General features: G+C 50.1%; 1 protein-coding gene, 1 long non-coding RNA gene and 1 gene segment (V, D, J or C); 2 read left to right on the forward strand and 1 right to left on the reverse strand.

Annotated features, from left to right (window-relative positions):
• Positions 1 to 14,636, forward strand: part of LOC134733547 (immunoglobulin lambda-1 light chain-like) — a 37,266-nt gene extending 22,630 nt beyond the window's left edge. Inside the window, 1 exon segment of the V gene segment in view lies at positions 14,131 to 14,636. Coding sequence covers positions 14,131 to 14,495 — 365 coding nt within the window.
• LOC129468494 (immunoglobulin lambda-1 light chain-like) overlaps positions 1 to 15,368 on the forward strand; it is a 106,080-nt gene that overhangs the window by 77,937 nt on the left and 12,775 nt on the right. The window lies entirely within an intron of this gene.
• On the reverse strand, positions 6,744 to 12,055 carry LOC134733558 (uncharacterized). Its single transcript, XR_010117132.1, has 3 exons — positions 11,895 to 12,055; positions 10,855 to 10,942; positions 6,744 to 10,660 (listed from the first exon to the last, which is right to left on the reverse strand). It is a non-coding gene; the product is annotated as an uncharacterized lncRNA (long non-coding RNA).

Raw genomic sequence — 15,368 nt, forward strand, 5'->3', positions numbered from 1 at the left:
AGGCTGAGGCAGGAGAATGGCGTGAACCCAGGAGGTGGATCTTGCAGTGAACCAAGACCATGCCACTGCACTCCAGCCTGGGTGACAGAGCGAGACTCCATCTCAAAAAAAAATTTTTTTTTAATTTAAAAAATAATTAAGAAATAAAAAAAAAATTGGGGCTAGTATGTCCAGAAAATTTGAGAAAATGTATGTTGAATAAAGCATGAAAATGAAAAGGAAGGTGATTGCATATGTATAACATTGCTACCACAAGGCCAGCCTCATGGGAAATAAACAAAAAGCAGTTCATTATGTTTACTTACACACTGAACAAACATGAATTGAAACCAATTCAATGAACTGTGCCAGATACTGTTTAGGTACTTGAGATGTATTGGTGAACAAAAGAGACAAAAGTACCTGCTCTCACAGTGGCATTATGAAAGATGATGGAGTAGGAAATTCCAGGAAATGGTCCTTTCTGTGAAATAACTACTGAAGGGTAAGAACCATCAGAATTAACCATAATGAAATGAGGAAATCTAGTCCCACATTCGTAGCATCCAGGGAAGTCCTGATGAAGAAAGAAACAGGCATAAGGAAATCTCTGCCAGGTTAATTTTTGGCCATAGAAGTAACTGAACAGAAATTTTATGGATCACTCTGATAACAAAGTCCTTGCAAAACTATTTTGGAAAAGTCACTACACAAATGAATAACGGCACCCTTCAGCAGCAACATCAGCCAAGGAGGAGTAGGGAGACAATCTGATTTTGAGAGTTACAGCATCACACATTCAAAATACACAGATCTCAACAAAAAAACTTAAAAAGCAGACAAAGGTAAAACGAAGCATGACCCATTTACAGGAAAAAACTTAATGAACCGAATATATTCCCAAGGAAGCAGAGGCATTGGACAAATGACACAAATACTTCAAATAACCATTTACATATGTTCAAAAACTCAAGAAAACCATGCGAGTACAACCAAACAAAACTGAAAGAATGATGTTAGAACAAGTGAGAAATATCAATAAAGAAAAATAAGTTATAAAAGAAAGAACCCAAGCAGATTTTCTAGAACTGAGAAGTTCAATAGCTAAAATCAAAATTTCACCAGACGAGTCTAGCAGCAGTTTGAGCAGGCAGAAAAATAATCAGTAAACTTAAAGATACATTGTTGTAATTACGCAGAATGAGCATCAATTTTAAGAGAATAAATAAAATGAGCAGAGCCTAAGAGATACATGGGACATCATCAAGCGTATCAATATACGCATTGTGGGAGACTCAGAAGGAAGAGAAAAAAGAAAGTATAAAATACATGTAAAAATATGGCTAGAAACTTCCAAAATTGATGAAAGATATGAATCTATACTTTCAAGGAGCTCAGTGGCCTTCATCAGGTTAACCTGACACAGACTCACAGTGAGGCACAATATGCTCAAACCGTCAAAAACCAAATACAACAGAAAAATATTGAAAGCAGCAAGAGAAAGAGACTTATCACAAACAGTAGATTCTCATGAAGATTAACATTTGGTCTTTGATCAGAAACAAAACAGTCCAAAAGGCAGCACAATAATCTATAAAGTGATTCATAAAAATATAGTATCTACCAATTCTACATTTAGTCAAACAAATCTTCTAAAATAAAAAATAAAATAAGATAATCACAGATAAGCAAAATTTAGTAGACCTGGTAGATCTGCTCTACAAGAAACACTACAGGAAGTCCTTAAGTCTGAGAAAAGACACTACATAATTTGAATACATGTGAAGAATTAAAGATCTTTTGTAAATATAAAGCTAGTGCTGTTGTATTGTTGGTACGGAGCTGCTGTGTTTTCCATGTTGTTTATGAGATATATGGAAAAAATCAATAATTATAAAGCCATGTACATAGGCACAAAATGTTTAAAGATGTTATTTGTGACATTAACAAGGTCTAGAAGGAGAGGAAATGGAACTGGATAGGAACAGAATTAATGGATATTATTGAGACTAAGTTCGTAGCAATTCTAACAATTTTAAAACATTAATCATTACTCCAATGATAACTAGTAAAAACTAAATTGAGTGTATAAGGGAAAGAAAATGAAGAAGGAATCAAAATGGACTCAGAAGAAAATAAATAAAACACATGGGAAACAATTATTGGGGTAATTTAGGAACAACAACAACAACAAAAGATAAAAGATATGTAGAAAACAAACATCAAAATGACAGACTTTCTTCGTTATCAGTGATTAAATATAAATGGATTAGATTCACCACTTGAAGCAAAATAACAAAATGAAATTTTTAAAAGTAAAAATTTCCCTGTACGAGGGAAGCTCCTGGGCTGAGTCTTGACCACCAGCAGGGAGCAGCAGAGCTGCGGCCAGGAGCAGTCAGGACAGAGGCTGGGGCTGCCCAGGTGGCACTTAAGAGGGAGGAAACCCTGGGGTGTCCACAGGACTGTCCACAGTCCATCCTATTGCTTCTGGCTACAGTGAGCATGTTCTGAGGGTGAGACTCAGCGCAGTGTCACTTTAGAACATTGACATGAGCCCGGGCACCGTGAGGGCCTCACCTGGGAAATGCAGATGGAGGAGCTGGGCCCAGGTGTCAGTCTGGGCAGCTCCCAGAAGGCTGGGATTCCCAAGGAGACGCCCCGAGGTCGAGGTGCTCTAGGAGGGGGGCACAGTGTGAGGGTATGGGGCTCCCAGGGCTCTAGTCCTTCTCCCAGGACGTCTGCCTGAGCCTCTTGCCAATCTGAGGGCCTCGTCCCTCCCTGTCCAGCAGTGTCCTGGGAGCTGAGCCCCCTCTCCTGGGCACTTCCAGAGATGCCTGACCCCTCTTCCCTCTGCCTCTCCTTCCAGCTCCAGGCAGACTGTAACTCAGTGGGCAGCTCCTGTGCTCAGGGGAGTCTCAGGTGGGTGACGTGGGACATTCAGGGCCCTGGTCCCTGGATGGGGCATCTCCAGCCTCCTGAGGAGATGCTCTCCAGAGGGACGGGGATTCTCACCTGCCTTAAGCCACAGCTCTGACCCCAGAGCTGTCCTTGTCTCAGTGACAGGATCTGCCTGGGTAGAGGGACCGGGGACCACCCACCCTCCAGAGCTCATGGTCTGTGCACACACTGAGATCTTGGGACTCTGACAGAGAACAAGGAGCTTATAAAGTTGACTTCTCAGTCCGGCGTGTGTTTCTGGTACTTTTTCAAGTTTACATAATACATTGATGAGAAAAACAGTAAAGAATTGAAGAACTAAGAATGCCAATTTTTAGTCTATTTTGGGGGATGGGGATGTCATAGAAGGAGCAACACCAAAGGTGAAATAAGACTAGACGTTGGGATGCATCCACAAAAGCAGGTGGTTGTTCGCCAGGTAAACTGCCACAAAGAAATGACTACCAGTGATCCTAATGGCTCCGAGCATTCGGATGAAATGGCCAGGAGGGGACCAAGTGAGTTTCAAGAGCCCAGAAGACAAAGAAGAGGAAGATGATGGGTCCCTGGTCCACCTGCTCCTGAGTCAGCTGTCATCAGTGATCTCTCAGCAGGGCCCAGCTCAGCCCCAGCCCAGGCTCCTGGGAGGTCCACAGCCCTGCTAAGCCTGGTCCAGGGCAGAACACAGACCAGAGAGGTTTGGGACAGTGGCTCCGTGGCCAAACCCTGGGATGGTGACTGTGACCAGGGGCCTTGGAAGTTGAGGCTGATTTTCTGACGAGCAAAGCAGATGGAGGAAGCTGGGGAACCCACCTCTTCCTCCTTGGTCTCCTGTGCTGCCCCCACAGCTGCTTTGAGTGACATCCCTCAATGAGGAGTCCAAGAGGATGTGCATTTGCATAAACACCACTCACTCACTGCCCCAAAGGGCCTGAGAGAGGGTAAGAGACACCTGGGGAGCCCAGATGTGCTGTGGGCTCAAGAGACAGAGCTCTAGGTATCTCACCATGGCTTGGACCCCTCTTCTGCTCCCCATCCTCAGGTGTTGCCCCCAGGTATTTTACACAAGTGTTGCCCCCAGGCCCTGCCCTAGGCTCAGCTCCCACTGAGCTGAGACTGCCCAGAACCCTGAGCTCACCCCAGGCACAGCCTCAGGGTGAGATCCTCTGGGAATAGGTTCTTCATCTTCAAGCCCCCTCTCCTCCCCTCTTTCACAGGTTCCATGGCCTCCTATGAGCTGACACAGCAGTCATTGCTGTCAGAGTCCCTGAGACACATGGCCAGGATCACCAATTGTGGAAATAGAGTGGGGAAAATTATGCTCATTGGTACCAGCTAAAGCCAGGCCAGATCATTGTGCTGGCGATACATACAGACCCCAGTCATTGGGGTCTCTTAGTGATTATCGGGGTCTAGATCAGATCAGCCAACACAGTCACCCTGACCATCAGTGGGGCCCAGCTGAGGATGAGGCTATTAATGTCAACTGAGTGACAACAGTAGTACTCAATCTACGTTGACCCAGGCAGATGGAGAAGTGAGACAGACACAAACCCCTTCTCAAACTCTGTCTTCCTTTTCTTCCAGCCCCAGGAGGACTATGGACAAAGCCGTGAACAGGTCTGGCCCACGTCACCTAGATCTGGTCCCAGGCTGTTCTTCCCTCCAGCCCTCCAGTCAGGCTCTGCAGAGGGGAAGTCAGCAATGAATTGGGATCTGGCAGAACAACTAAGACCTCTAGTCCAGCTGAGCAGAAGGTCAAGGGAGAAGATGTAAATTTTTGTTAGCAGGTCACTAAGGACATTAATGAGTGGAGCCACTCCAACTCACTCCTTGATTCCTGGACCATGAATTTTGGCTGTGGGAGGAACAGCACCACATATTAGCCACTGACTGGCAAAATATACCCCATCCTGGAAGACATAGCCCCAATCCTACATGTCCTTGCCACCTCACTGGCATAGTAAATGAGTCTTCTAACAGCCATTAAACCATTCATTTAAGCCACATGCCTCAGAACGTTGAGGATGATGGCAAAACACTTGAATTCTATGAGGACGGGCCCATGACAGCCCTTCATTTGCTATTAAATCAGTTCCTTTGTCAGAGCCCCCTGTGGAATACCGTCACGGTGACTGAGGCATTGTGTAGTTCAGGGATAATGGTTTTAGCAGAAGCATTGCAGCCAAAGCAAATCCTTCTCTAGAGTAAATGTCAATTCTGCTACCAAAAAGAGCTATTGCTGCCATGATGGAAGAACTCTAATGAAATTTATCCCAGCCAGATGCTTTCCTGCTTCCTGCAGAGAAGTGAATCCTATAGGGATCTTCCTGCTGGTCTCTGATGTTGGCAGATGGTCACTCAGCAGTGGCTACAGCCAGGTCAGCTCTAGTGAGTGGAAATCCACATTGGTGAGCCCATGGACAAGCCTCCACCCCTGCCACTGTGGGTGCTTTGTTTTTTTTTTTTTTTTTTTTGAGACGGAGTCTTTCTCTGTCCCCCAGGCTAGAGTGCAGTGGCGCGATCTCGGCTCACTGCAAGCTCCGCCTCCCGGGTTCACGCCATTCTCCTGCCTCAGCCTCCTGAGTAGCTGGGACTACAGGCGCCCGCCAACACGCCCGGCTAATTTTTTTTTTTTTTGTATTTTTAGTAGAGACGGGGTTTCACCGTGTTAGCCAGGATGGTCTCGATCTCCTGACCTCATGATCCGCCCGCCTCGGCCTCCCAAAGTGCTGGGATTACAGGCTTGAGCCACCGCGCCCGGCCTACTGTGGGTGCTTTGTTAGTGAGTCCAATGGGCAATGACAGCAGTGGTTGGGAGAGGCTGCCTGGTGTTCACAGAACAAGTCACCTTACCCACCTGATTAGCAAAATCACTTCCTTCTCAGGTCAGACTTTGGTGAATACTTACATAGAAGAGAAATACGCTCACGCCCCTGACCACTGGGGGAGGTCTTCTCACCATCTCTTTTCCATATGTATTTGTGATGAATATTCTGATTGTGTTTCTCTCAAGTCCCTGACCATCCAGCCAAACTATGAGCCACAGGGCATGAATCAGGAAGCTCTGCCCATCTCTTCCCAGGTGGCATGAATTAGGTACACTGCTAACAATTTTAAAGAGAATGCTCCTCTACCACAGCTGTTCAGAAGCACCCAGAGGCCAGGTGGAGTACTAACGCTGTCCACACCAGTGGTGGCTGCATGTCCTGCAGAAACCTCTGTGACCCCAGCCTGAGTGCCTCCTCCGAGGCAGCTGGTCCCAGGAAGCCCCTCAGAAGGCCCAGCCTGTGGGTGAGAGGATGGCCATGAGGTAGGGGTTGGGTCGTTACTATTTGGCCACTTCTTCATAATACTTGTGCCTTGTGACCTGGCCCATCAGGTCTCAGGTTCAGCCCTGTCATGTGATGGCCCCAGTGTGAGGCCACTACTAACGGCCACCTGGGGCTGTGGGTCAGACCACACCCAGCTCATAGGCAGCTCAGGTCTCGGGGTGAGCTCCAGGGCCACAGTCATGCAGAGCCGCTGCTGAGGCCCAGGAGCCCTCATGGTCTTTCTCAAATGGAGCTTTCTGCTCATACAAGAAGATACGAATGGGGAGGCTGCTCACCTACCTCCAGTTTGGGGCACTGGGACCACCCACCACCCCCATAATCTTGTCTGATTATTCTGATTCCTTCCTTGCCTCAGCTATGCATTATGGTAACGAAGCCACAGTGTCTTTGGCACAAAAATGCCACTACTTGGCCCCTGCCAACCCAGGAATCTTCTCAACCACAGTCTTGGTACCCAATTCAGGTTTCAGAACCACTATGAGAAATCTATTTTTATGAGAAGTGTAAAATTTTATTATTTCCATTTTGGAAATTTTATAAGACGATTGTGTGAAAATATTTTTAAAGATAGTTTACCAAGAGTGGAAGATCTTTCATTAAACCACCCAGTAAATTGTTCACTGAATGGGCATGAAATTAAATCAGCAAATAAATACATTGCCCATCGTGACTGCTCACAATATCAACCAATAATTCATTCAAAGTTTGAAAATATGTACGCCCTGTTCTTACGAGTTGCACCATATAAGAGACATGGCACCATCAGTATTTGGGTGACAGTGTCAGGGACATTGACATCCACAAAGAAACACAGCCTGAAAGGTTGAATGTGTGGCATAGGTATGTTTGAATCTCTTATACCTGTCAAAGAAGAATTTAAGATAGACATGAAAAAATAGTTTGTAATATGAGGGACGGTCCCCATCTATATGATGTCAAAAATCTGGATTTATTGGAATTGTAAAACCAGAGGCCAATGCTTTTCTTATTGATTCCTTCCAATGTGCAATGCATATTGAAAATATTGGTGCTTAGGTTTCTCCAGCAGACACAATTAAAGTTATCATGGGTGCAGTTGACATCATTCAGTGTAGACCTATAAATGCTGAGTCATCACCAGGGTAAGAACCTGCTGGGAGGGATAGATGGTGGTGGTGATGGCGATGGTGATGATGGCGGTGGTGATGGTGGTGGTGGTGATGGCGGTGGTGGTGATGGCAGTGGTGATGGAGGTGGTGGTGATGGCGGTGGTGGTGGTGGTGGTGGTGGTGGTGGCGGTGATGATGGTGGTGGTGATGGAGGTGGTGGTGATGGTGGTGGTGATGATGGCAGTGATGGTGGTGATAGAGATGGTAGTGATGGAGGTGGTGGTGGTAATGGTGGTGATGGCGATGGTTGTGGTGGTGATGCTGATGGTGATGGTGGTGGTGATGCTGGTGGTGAGGATGGTGGTGACGATGATGGTGATGATGCAAGTGGACAACTGAGCTTTAGTGCCAGAAACATCATGTATTCCCAGTGAATTGTAGTTTCTCCTATTGGGTGGAAAGAGCATCTGTCTTGGTTCTTAAATACACAGGAACTGTGGGTTCCTATAGGGTGTCACAAATGTTTCTCTGCACCTTGACACCTCGCTGAGGACCTGCAGCTCATTCTGCTCTCTCCTTTCTTCTTCCAAAAACCTTGATTCGCAGAAAGGCATTTAAATCCTCAGTCAGGGTTATAGTAATTGCACCTGCCTCACCTCCCTGGACACCACATTTGTAACCTCGCTGTACTGGGCATAGGAGGGCAGGGTGTGTTACACTGGTACAGAGTCAGGCTGGACTCCCCAGTTCCCAATTTTTCCCTCCACCTCCTTGCTCACTGCACAGGTGCTGCCCCCAGGGTCTCAGCAATTCATCCAGCCCCAGGGCTCTGGGTCCAGCCTGGCCCTGACTCTGAGCTCAGCAGGGCCCTGCCTGTGGTGGGCAGGATGCTCATGGCCCTGCTGCAGGTGGATGGGCTGGGGGGCTGAAATCCCCCCACACGGTGCTCCTATGCTCACACTGCCCTAAGGGCTCTTTCATCCCTGGAGCTGTGTCCAGGCCAGGCATGTGGGAAGATTTTCTTGGAGGTCAGTTTCTCAGTTTTAAGACTCTTCTCTCTCCTCTTTTCTCTGTCTGTAGCCTCCATGGCCTCCTATGAGCTGACTCAGCCACCCTTGATGTCAGAGTCCACGAGACAGACAGGCAGGATCACCTGCCCTAGAGATAAATTGGGGGATAAATATCCTTCCTGGTACCAGCAGAAGCCAGGATGGGCCCCTGTGTTGGTCATCTATGAAGATAGCAGTCAACCAACAGGGATCGCTGAGTGATTCTCTGGCTCCAACTCAGGGAACATAGACACCCTGACCATTAGTGGGGACCAGGCTAGGGACCAGGCTATTTACTGTGCTACACAGATCATGGCAGTGGGAGCAGCTGGCAGTGACTCAGAGTGACACGGACAGATGGGGACACGGGACAGAAACCTCTCCCACAACCTGGCTGTCACTCTGACCCACCCTCAGCAATGACATGGCCTTCATTTCAACGGACTCTGCCTGTTTCTCCTGCAGCCCAAGCAACAGGAGAATGGTGTCAGGCTTCCATTTGTATTGTAGTTTTCACAAATAATTCATTTGAAGTCCAAATATCTTGCCACTTGAAATCCAAGCCTCTGCAGAGACCAGCGCACAGGTTCAGGGCATGGAAAATGTCTCTAGACAGCTTGGTTCCTGCACTGGGAATCAACCGTCTTTCCCCTCCCTTTCAACCCAGAGTGTGGCTGGCGCGCCCCCTACAGGCAGCTAAGAGAGCTGACAGGGAGATGCCGTCTCCCTAGGGACCCTGAGCATTTGGGCTAAGGATTTTCCCACGCCCTCCCTGGCAGGTTGGTCCCAGGACACTAAGAAGACTTATTGTTACAGGTCCAGGATCTTTCTTATCTTCCTTTTCTCTCTCCTTCCCAAGTGACCTTGGAATTGTTACTCCCCATCTCAGCCCCTTCCCTTCTGTGTTAAGTGCACTTTGCAGATTCTGTGCTCCCAGGTCCTAGATCTGTAGAATTTCAGGGAAAGCAGTGCTGATCACCCACATGGAATTCAAGACAGCGAGCCCAGGACCAGAGGCACAGGCAGCAGTGGGGGTCCCCACAGAGCTGCATGGTGGGCACTGGGTGGAGGTAAGAAACCAGGAACCACTCCCCTGAGTGTCTTCAGCCCCAGGTGAACTAGGGAGGGGTCAGTGGGCTGGGCTCAACCCACCAGGGCCTCCCCTGTCACTGCCCCAGCAGCATCGTCCTGGAGGCCCCTATATGTGCTAAGCAGCTGCCAAAGAACCTGATTAATTACCTGGAAATTTCCCTTCACCACACCTGACCACACGTGACTCCTGCTCCCAAATTACTAATTTATTAAAATGGCACAATTAGCCTAAATGGCCTGAATCCAGGTCCCCTTTCAGGTTTGCCGCTGTCCTCTCAGGTCCTCACACACACCAGATTCTTTCCACAGGGGCCTGACTCTGCTGTTTCCAACACAGATCCCGGGACTCGTTTTTCTCTATCAGTCCTGACAGCAGTTCCAGAGACACTTCCCCATTAAGATGTCCCCAGGCTCTTATTATTATACAACCTGCCTGTTATTTTCTGCCTAAATCTTTTTAATTATCCCCATAGCATTTACAACTGTAGGAATCTTCGCCTATTATTAATTTTATTAATTGATTGATTTGTGTTAACTATTTACTTAATTGGTCATGGATGCTTTTTTACCACAGAATCACACATAAAAAACAGAGACACAAACAGCTAAGGGCGTATTTCTCCCTGCAATAATACCCACCACTTTCACGAAGACACCAGGGTCTTTCTCACTGTTTGTTCCACCATCCCTATGATGTTGGCTTTATTTTCATCCCTGCTGATGTGTGACTTCAGGGTGGCTGCCGCGGCTCCAGCTATCACTCCCATATTCAAGGAGAAAAGGGCCTCATGAATCCAGTGCTCTTTCACAAGAGCAAAGCTTTCCTAAGAAGAATTTCACCCACTGATCTCACATCCCACTGATCGGGCCTGAGCCACATGGTCAACCCCAGCTGAGCAGGACCTGGGAATCACAGGCACCAGTCTTTTCAGTGAATATAGAAGACAATGCTCAGGTGGAAGGTGACAGGGACTGTCTGCTGGGTCTGCAAACCCAGTTTTCCTGCACAGCCAAACCAGCACGATGAACAACTCACTTCAAGAAGGCCGTGTCTTGTTCCTGCTGAATTCCCCGCATGGAACGTGTCCCAGACCACAGTGGGTCTGGATTAACATTTGTTGGGTGGATGTTCTTCTGTCTCTGACTTTGGTGCAGGAGTCACCACTGTACGTTGGCCCTGCATCCACAGCGGGGACCAGTAAGAGCCAGTCCCGGAGTCCTGTGATCCCCGCCCTGCATGCCAAGCCCTGGTATTACCCCCATGACCACCCACCACCCAGACACATGTGCAGGCAGCCTCAGATGGACCTTCCTCCTCCTCTTCCAAATATTCATGTTCATATTGTCATGAGTAACCTGCACCCCTCGCACCTGGTACTGAGGCAGGCGTGAGTCACAAAGAGAAGAGAAAAACTTCCTCCATTGGCACCAGCAGTCCGCAGACCAGGGAATCAGGGACCTGAACAGAAGATTTTAATTATACACCTGGACCCAGGAGGCCCCTGAGCCTCCAGCAGCCAGTATGGAGCAGCCACCAGGGGACAGAAGAGAGTCACCTGGCAAAGTCACCTGGAGATAGGGTAGACCTGGGTGACAAGGAGATGCTGACAAGCAGGGAGGGTCAGTGACCACAATCTGAGATCTAGAAAGAAAGGTGTCATTTTCTACAGCGGCATCCTTAACATCGAGTACAAATTCTCCAGGCCTTGGGTTTCTCAGCTTTGTCTCTGGCCAATGTTGCATATTTTACAAAGGTGCAGACACTTTGCTTCCCCACACACACTGGCCCACTCTTCTGCGCTAAAATGCTGTCATTGCCACAAACGCCATCCTCCCCTGTGGGCACATGTGTTTCACCTCCCTCCTGTTTACTCTGAGAGCCCCCTCATTCTGCTACACCTACACAGCAAAGTTTTCTTTCAGCATCTAAGCTGTACCTGACTGTGACCACATACTGGGGGTGCATAGGCACAGCACCTGTGCCCTACCTTAGGAGCTCACAGCCAAGGCCAGGAACTTACAGCATCTCCTGAGTCTTTCAACACTCCGTGTGCACATGACAAGGGTGAAGTTTGATTGTGGAAAGCACCACTCAGAAGCAATGGCAGCCTGCACATGTGCCAGCCTTATGGTGTCACCTGTAGAGTGGGGTCATGAGGGCCACCGCATTGGGTTGAAAAGTGCCCTCCAGAGGGGGAGCTAGAACTACACCTAACATCTGGACTTTACTATAAAATATTTAAGGACAGGACACCCCTGGAGTCCTAAATTACCCAAGTTACTCTGAGCCAGTATCCAACAGAGGAAGGACCTTAGGTCTCAGAATAATCCCTCGGTCGCCATTGTAAGTAAGTCCCTGGCCATCTCCACGCAGGACAAGGAATGGCCACATGGGCAGGACATCATACTACCTGGAAAACGCACATAGAATTCCTCTCAGAGTTCTGCATGACCAGATGAGCTCAGGAGTGAGGCCAGAACATAACCTACAGTGACGATGTCAACCCAGACGATGGGACCAGAAGGAGAATGAGAATTCTGTGTGCTGAGGGTGGGTCTTCAGGGGCCCCCCTCCTCTCTCTGTCCCTTGGGGCTGAGCCCTTCTCTGGAAACCACACAGCTCCTCCTGCAGCAGCCCCTGACTGCTGATTTGCATCACGGGCCGCTCTCTCCGGCTACGGGATAAGAGAGGCCTAGAAGAACCTGCCCAGCCTGGGCCTCGGGAAGCAGCATCGGAGGTGCCTTAGCCATGGCCTGGACCCCTCTCTTCCTCGGCCTCCTTGCTCACTGCACAGGTGCTGCCCCTAGGGTCCCAGCCACTGGTCCAGCCCCAGGGCTCTGGATCCAGCCTGGCCCTGACTCTGAGCTCAGCAGGGCCCTGCCTGTGGTGGGCAGGATGCTCATGACCTTGCTGCAGGTGGATGGGCTGGGGGGCTGAAATCCCCCCACGCTGTGCTCCTGTGCTCACACTGCCCTAAGGGCTCTTTCATCCCTGGATCTGTGTCCAGGCCAGGCGCGTTGGAAGATTTACTTGGAGTTCGGCTCCTCAGTTTCAAGCCTTTTCTCTCCCCTTTGTCTCCTGTAGGTTCTGTGGCTTCCTATGAGATGACTCAGCCACCCTCAGTGTCAGTGTCCCCGGGACAGACAGCCAGCATCCCCTGCTCTGGAGATGAGTTGGGAGACAAATATACTCACTGGTATCAGCAGAAGCCAGGCCAGTCCCCTGTTCTGGTCATCTCTCAAGATAATACGCGGCCCTCAGGGATCCCCGAGCGATTCTCTGGCTCCAACTCTGGAAACACGGCCACTCTGACCATCAGCGGGACCCAGGCTGTGGATGAGGCTGACTATTACTGTCAGGCATGGGACAGCAGCACTGTGATATTCGGCGGAGGGACCAGGCTGAGCGTCCTGGGTGAGTCTCTTCTCCCCTCTCTTTCCCCGCTCTCGGGACAATTTCTGCTGTTTTTGTTTGTTTCTATATCTTGTCTCAACTTGTGGTCAGGCTTTCTCCCTGGATCCCAGGCCTGAGTAAGGACGTCTGTCTTCCCTGTTCGGACCCTCGCCTGCCTCAGCAGGTCACTACGACCACTTCACCTCTGACCGCAGGGCCTGGGGACTGGATAGAATGACCTACTGAGCCTCATCTCTCTGTCTGTCTGTCTGTCTGACAGGCTCAGGCTGCGTCTCTAAGTCTTGTTGTGTTCTGGCCTCCTCAGTCCGGGTTCTTGTTGGAACAGCTTTGCCCTTGGGTTACTTGGGTTCCATGTCCTGGGGAATTGGGAACAAGGGGTCTGAGGGAGGCACCTCCTGGGAGACCTTAGAAGGACCCAGTGCCCTTGAGGCTGATGCTCAGGGGTCACAGGGCTGGGACCCAGAACGAGAATCCAGACCCAGAATGAGGTAAGAGGTGGAGGGGCTGCCCTGGGTGTCTCGGGGCCTGCCAGGGACTGAGCCCTGAGCCAGCCTGAGACTCAGGAATCCCCGTCAGGAGGGACAAGGGAGAAGCAGACTCTGGACACCAGAAAGCCAGGGAAAGGGTCACCAAAAGAGAGGATGTGAGGGAAGGGCGAGCTCCTGGGTCTCTTCAGGACATATCACCTGTGCCCAGGGGGATCAGAGGGGCAGAGTCCACCGCGTGAAAGCCCCACTGCTATGACCAGATAGCCGAGACGTGGGGGGGATGCCAGAAAAGACTCCATGGAATAAGAGAAAGCCCAGGACAGCAGACAGGCTCTCTGATCCCCCCCGGCCCTTGCCCCATACACAGGCTCCAGAACACACATTTGGCTGGAACAGCCTGAGGGACCAAAAGGCCCCAGCATCCCACAGAGCTGAGGAGCCAGGCCAGAAAAGTAACCCCAGAGTTCGCTGTGCAGGAGAGACACAGAGCTCTCTTTATCTGTCAGGATGGCAGGAGGGGACAGGGTCAGGGCGCTGATGGTCAGATGTCGGTGTGGGGGGCCAAGGCCCCGAGAGATCTCAGGACAGGTGATCAGGTGTCTAAGGCCAAACAGCTCCCAGTGCAGATCAGGACATAGTGGAAAACACCCTGACCCCTCTGCATGGCATAGACCCTCGGACGCAGAGTCCCTGAACAAGGGCACCCCAACACCTCATCATATACTGAGGTCAGGGGCTCCCCAGGTGGACACCAGGACTCTGACCCCCTGCCCCTCCTGCACCCCGCAGGTCAGCCCAAGGCCAAGCCCACAGTCACTCTGTTCCCACCCTCCTCTGAGGAGCTCCAAGCCAACAAGGCCACACTGGTGTGTCTCATAAGTGACTTCTACCCGGGAGCCGTGACAGTGGCCTGGAAGGCAGATGGCAGCCCCGTCAAGGCGGGAGTGGAGACCACCACACCCTCCAAACAGAGCAACACCAAGTACGCGGCCAGCAGCTACCTGAGCCTGACGCCCGAGCAGTGGAAGTCCCACAGAAGCTACAGCTGCCAGGTCACGCACGAAGGGAGCACCGTGGAGAAGACAGTGGCCCCTGCAGAATGTTCATAGGTTCCCAACCCTCATCCCACCCACGGAAGCCTAGAGCTGCAGGATCCCAGGGGAGGGGTCTCTCTCCCTATCCCAAGGCATCAAGCCCTTCTCCCTGCACTCAGTGAGCCCTCAATAAATATTCTCATTGTCAGTCAGAAATCTTGTTTTATCTCATTTTTTCTTTTCTCACATACAATTCCTAGCCTTCCCTGGGTTCTCAATTTAGAGTGGAGGGAATTCTGCACCCAGTGGGAAACTCACCCAAGGGAGGAGGCTTACAGCCTCCCCGAGTCATCTCTCCGGAAGGTCCTTCCTCTCCCAGTCACCCCTTCCCCAACTCTCCGCCATACCCCTGAGCCTCCAGCCTGACATCAGCTCGGACCAGTCCCATACCCTCCTCAATTTTACTTCTCAATAAAGACCTGATCATGTAAAACCCAGTTTCCAATGTGCCGTCTGTGTCTGGTCATGTGCCTGTGCTGAAGGGTCACTGCTCTGGGACAGGAGTCAGTTTCAGGTGAGATCCCATGTCCCCGTCATCCCACGCCCCACCCAACCTGCCAGGGAACCGGGTGAGCTCCCTGTGCTAGTGGGAACCATGTTCCATAGCAGAAAGTTGTCCCTGCAGAGTGGTCCCTGCAATGCAGTTCTTGCCCACCTGGGAAGGATGTGGAGCCTAGTGAGGACAGAGTGGTGGCCCTGAGCAGGGCATCGGGGAGAAACGAGGAGTGTTCCAGGACCCCCTGCTTTGGGCTAGAGGCAGAAAACCCTTGAGCCCAGGCCAAGATCAGAGCAGGAACAGGGTTGAACTTCCCTGTCCCATCCATGATACCCAGTTAGGAGACCATTCACTAGGTGCCATCACCTTACATTATATTACAACATTACATG

The sequence above is a fragment of the Symphalangus syndactylus genome, chromosome 18 (genome assembly GCF_028878055.3).
Source record: "Symphalangus syndactylus isolate Jambi chromosome 18, NHGRI_mSymSyn1-v2.1_pri, whole genome shotgun sequence".
Lineage (NCBI taxonomy): Eukaryota > Metazoa > Chordata > Mammalia > Primates > Hylobatidae > Symphalangus > Symphalangus syndactylus.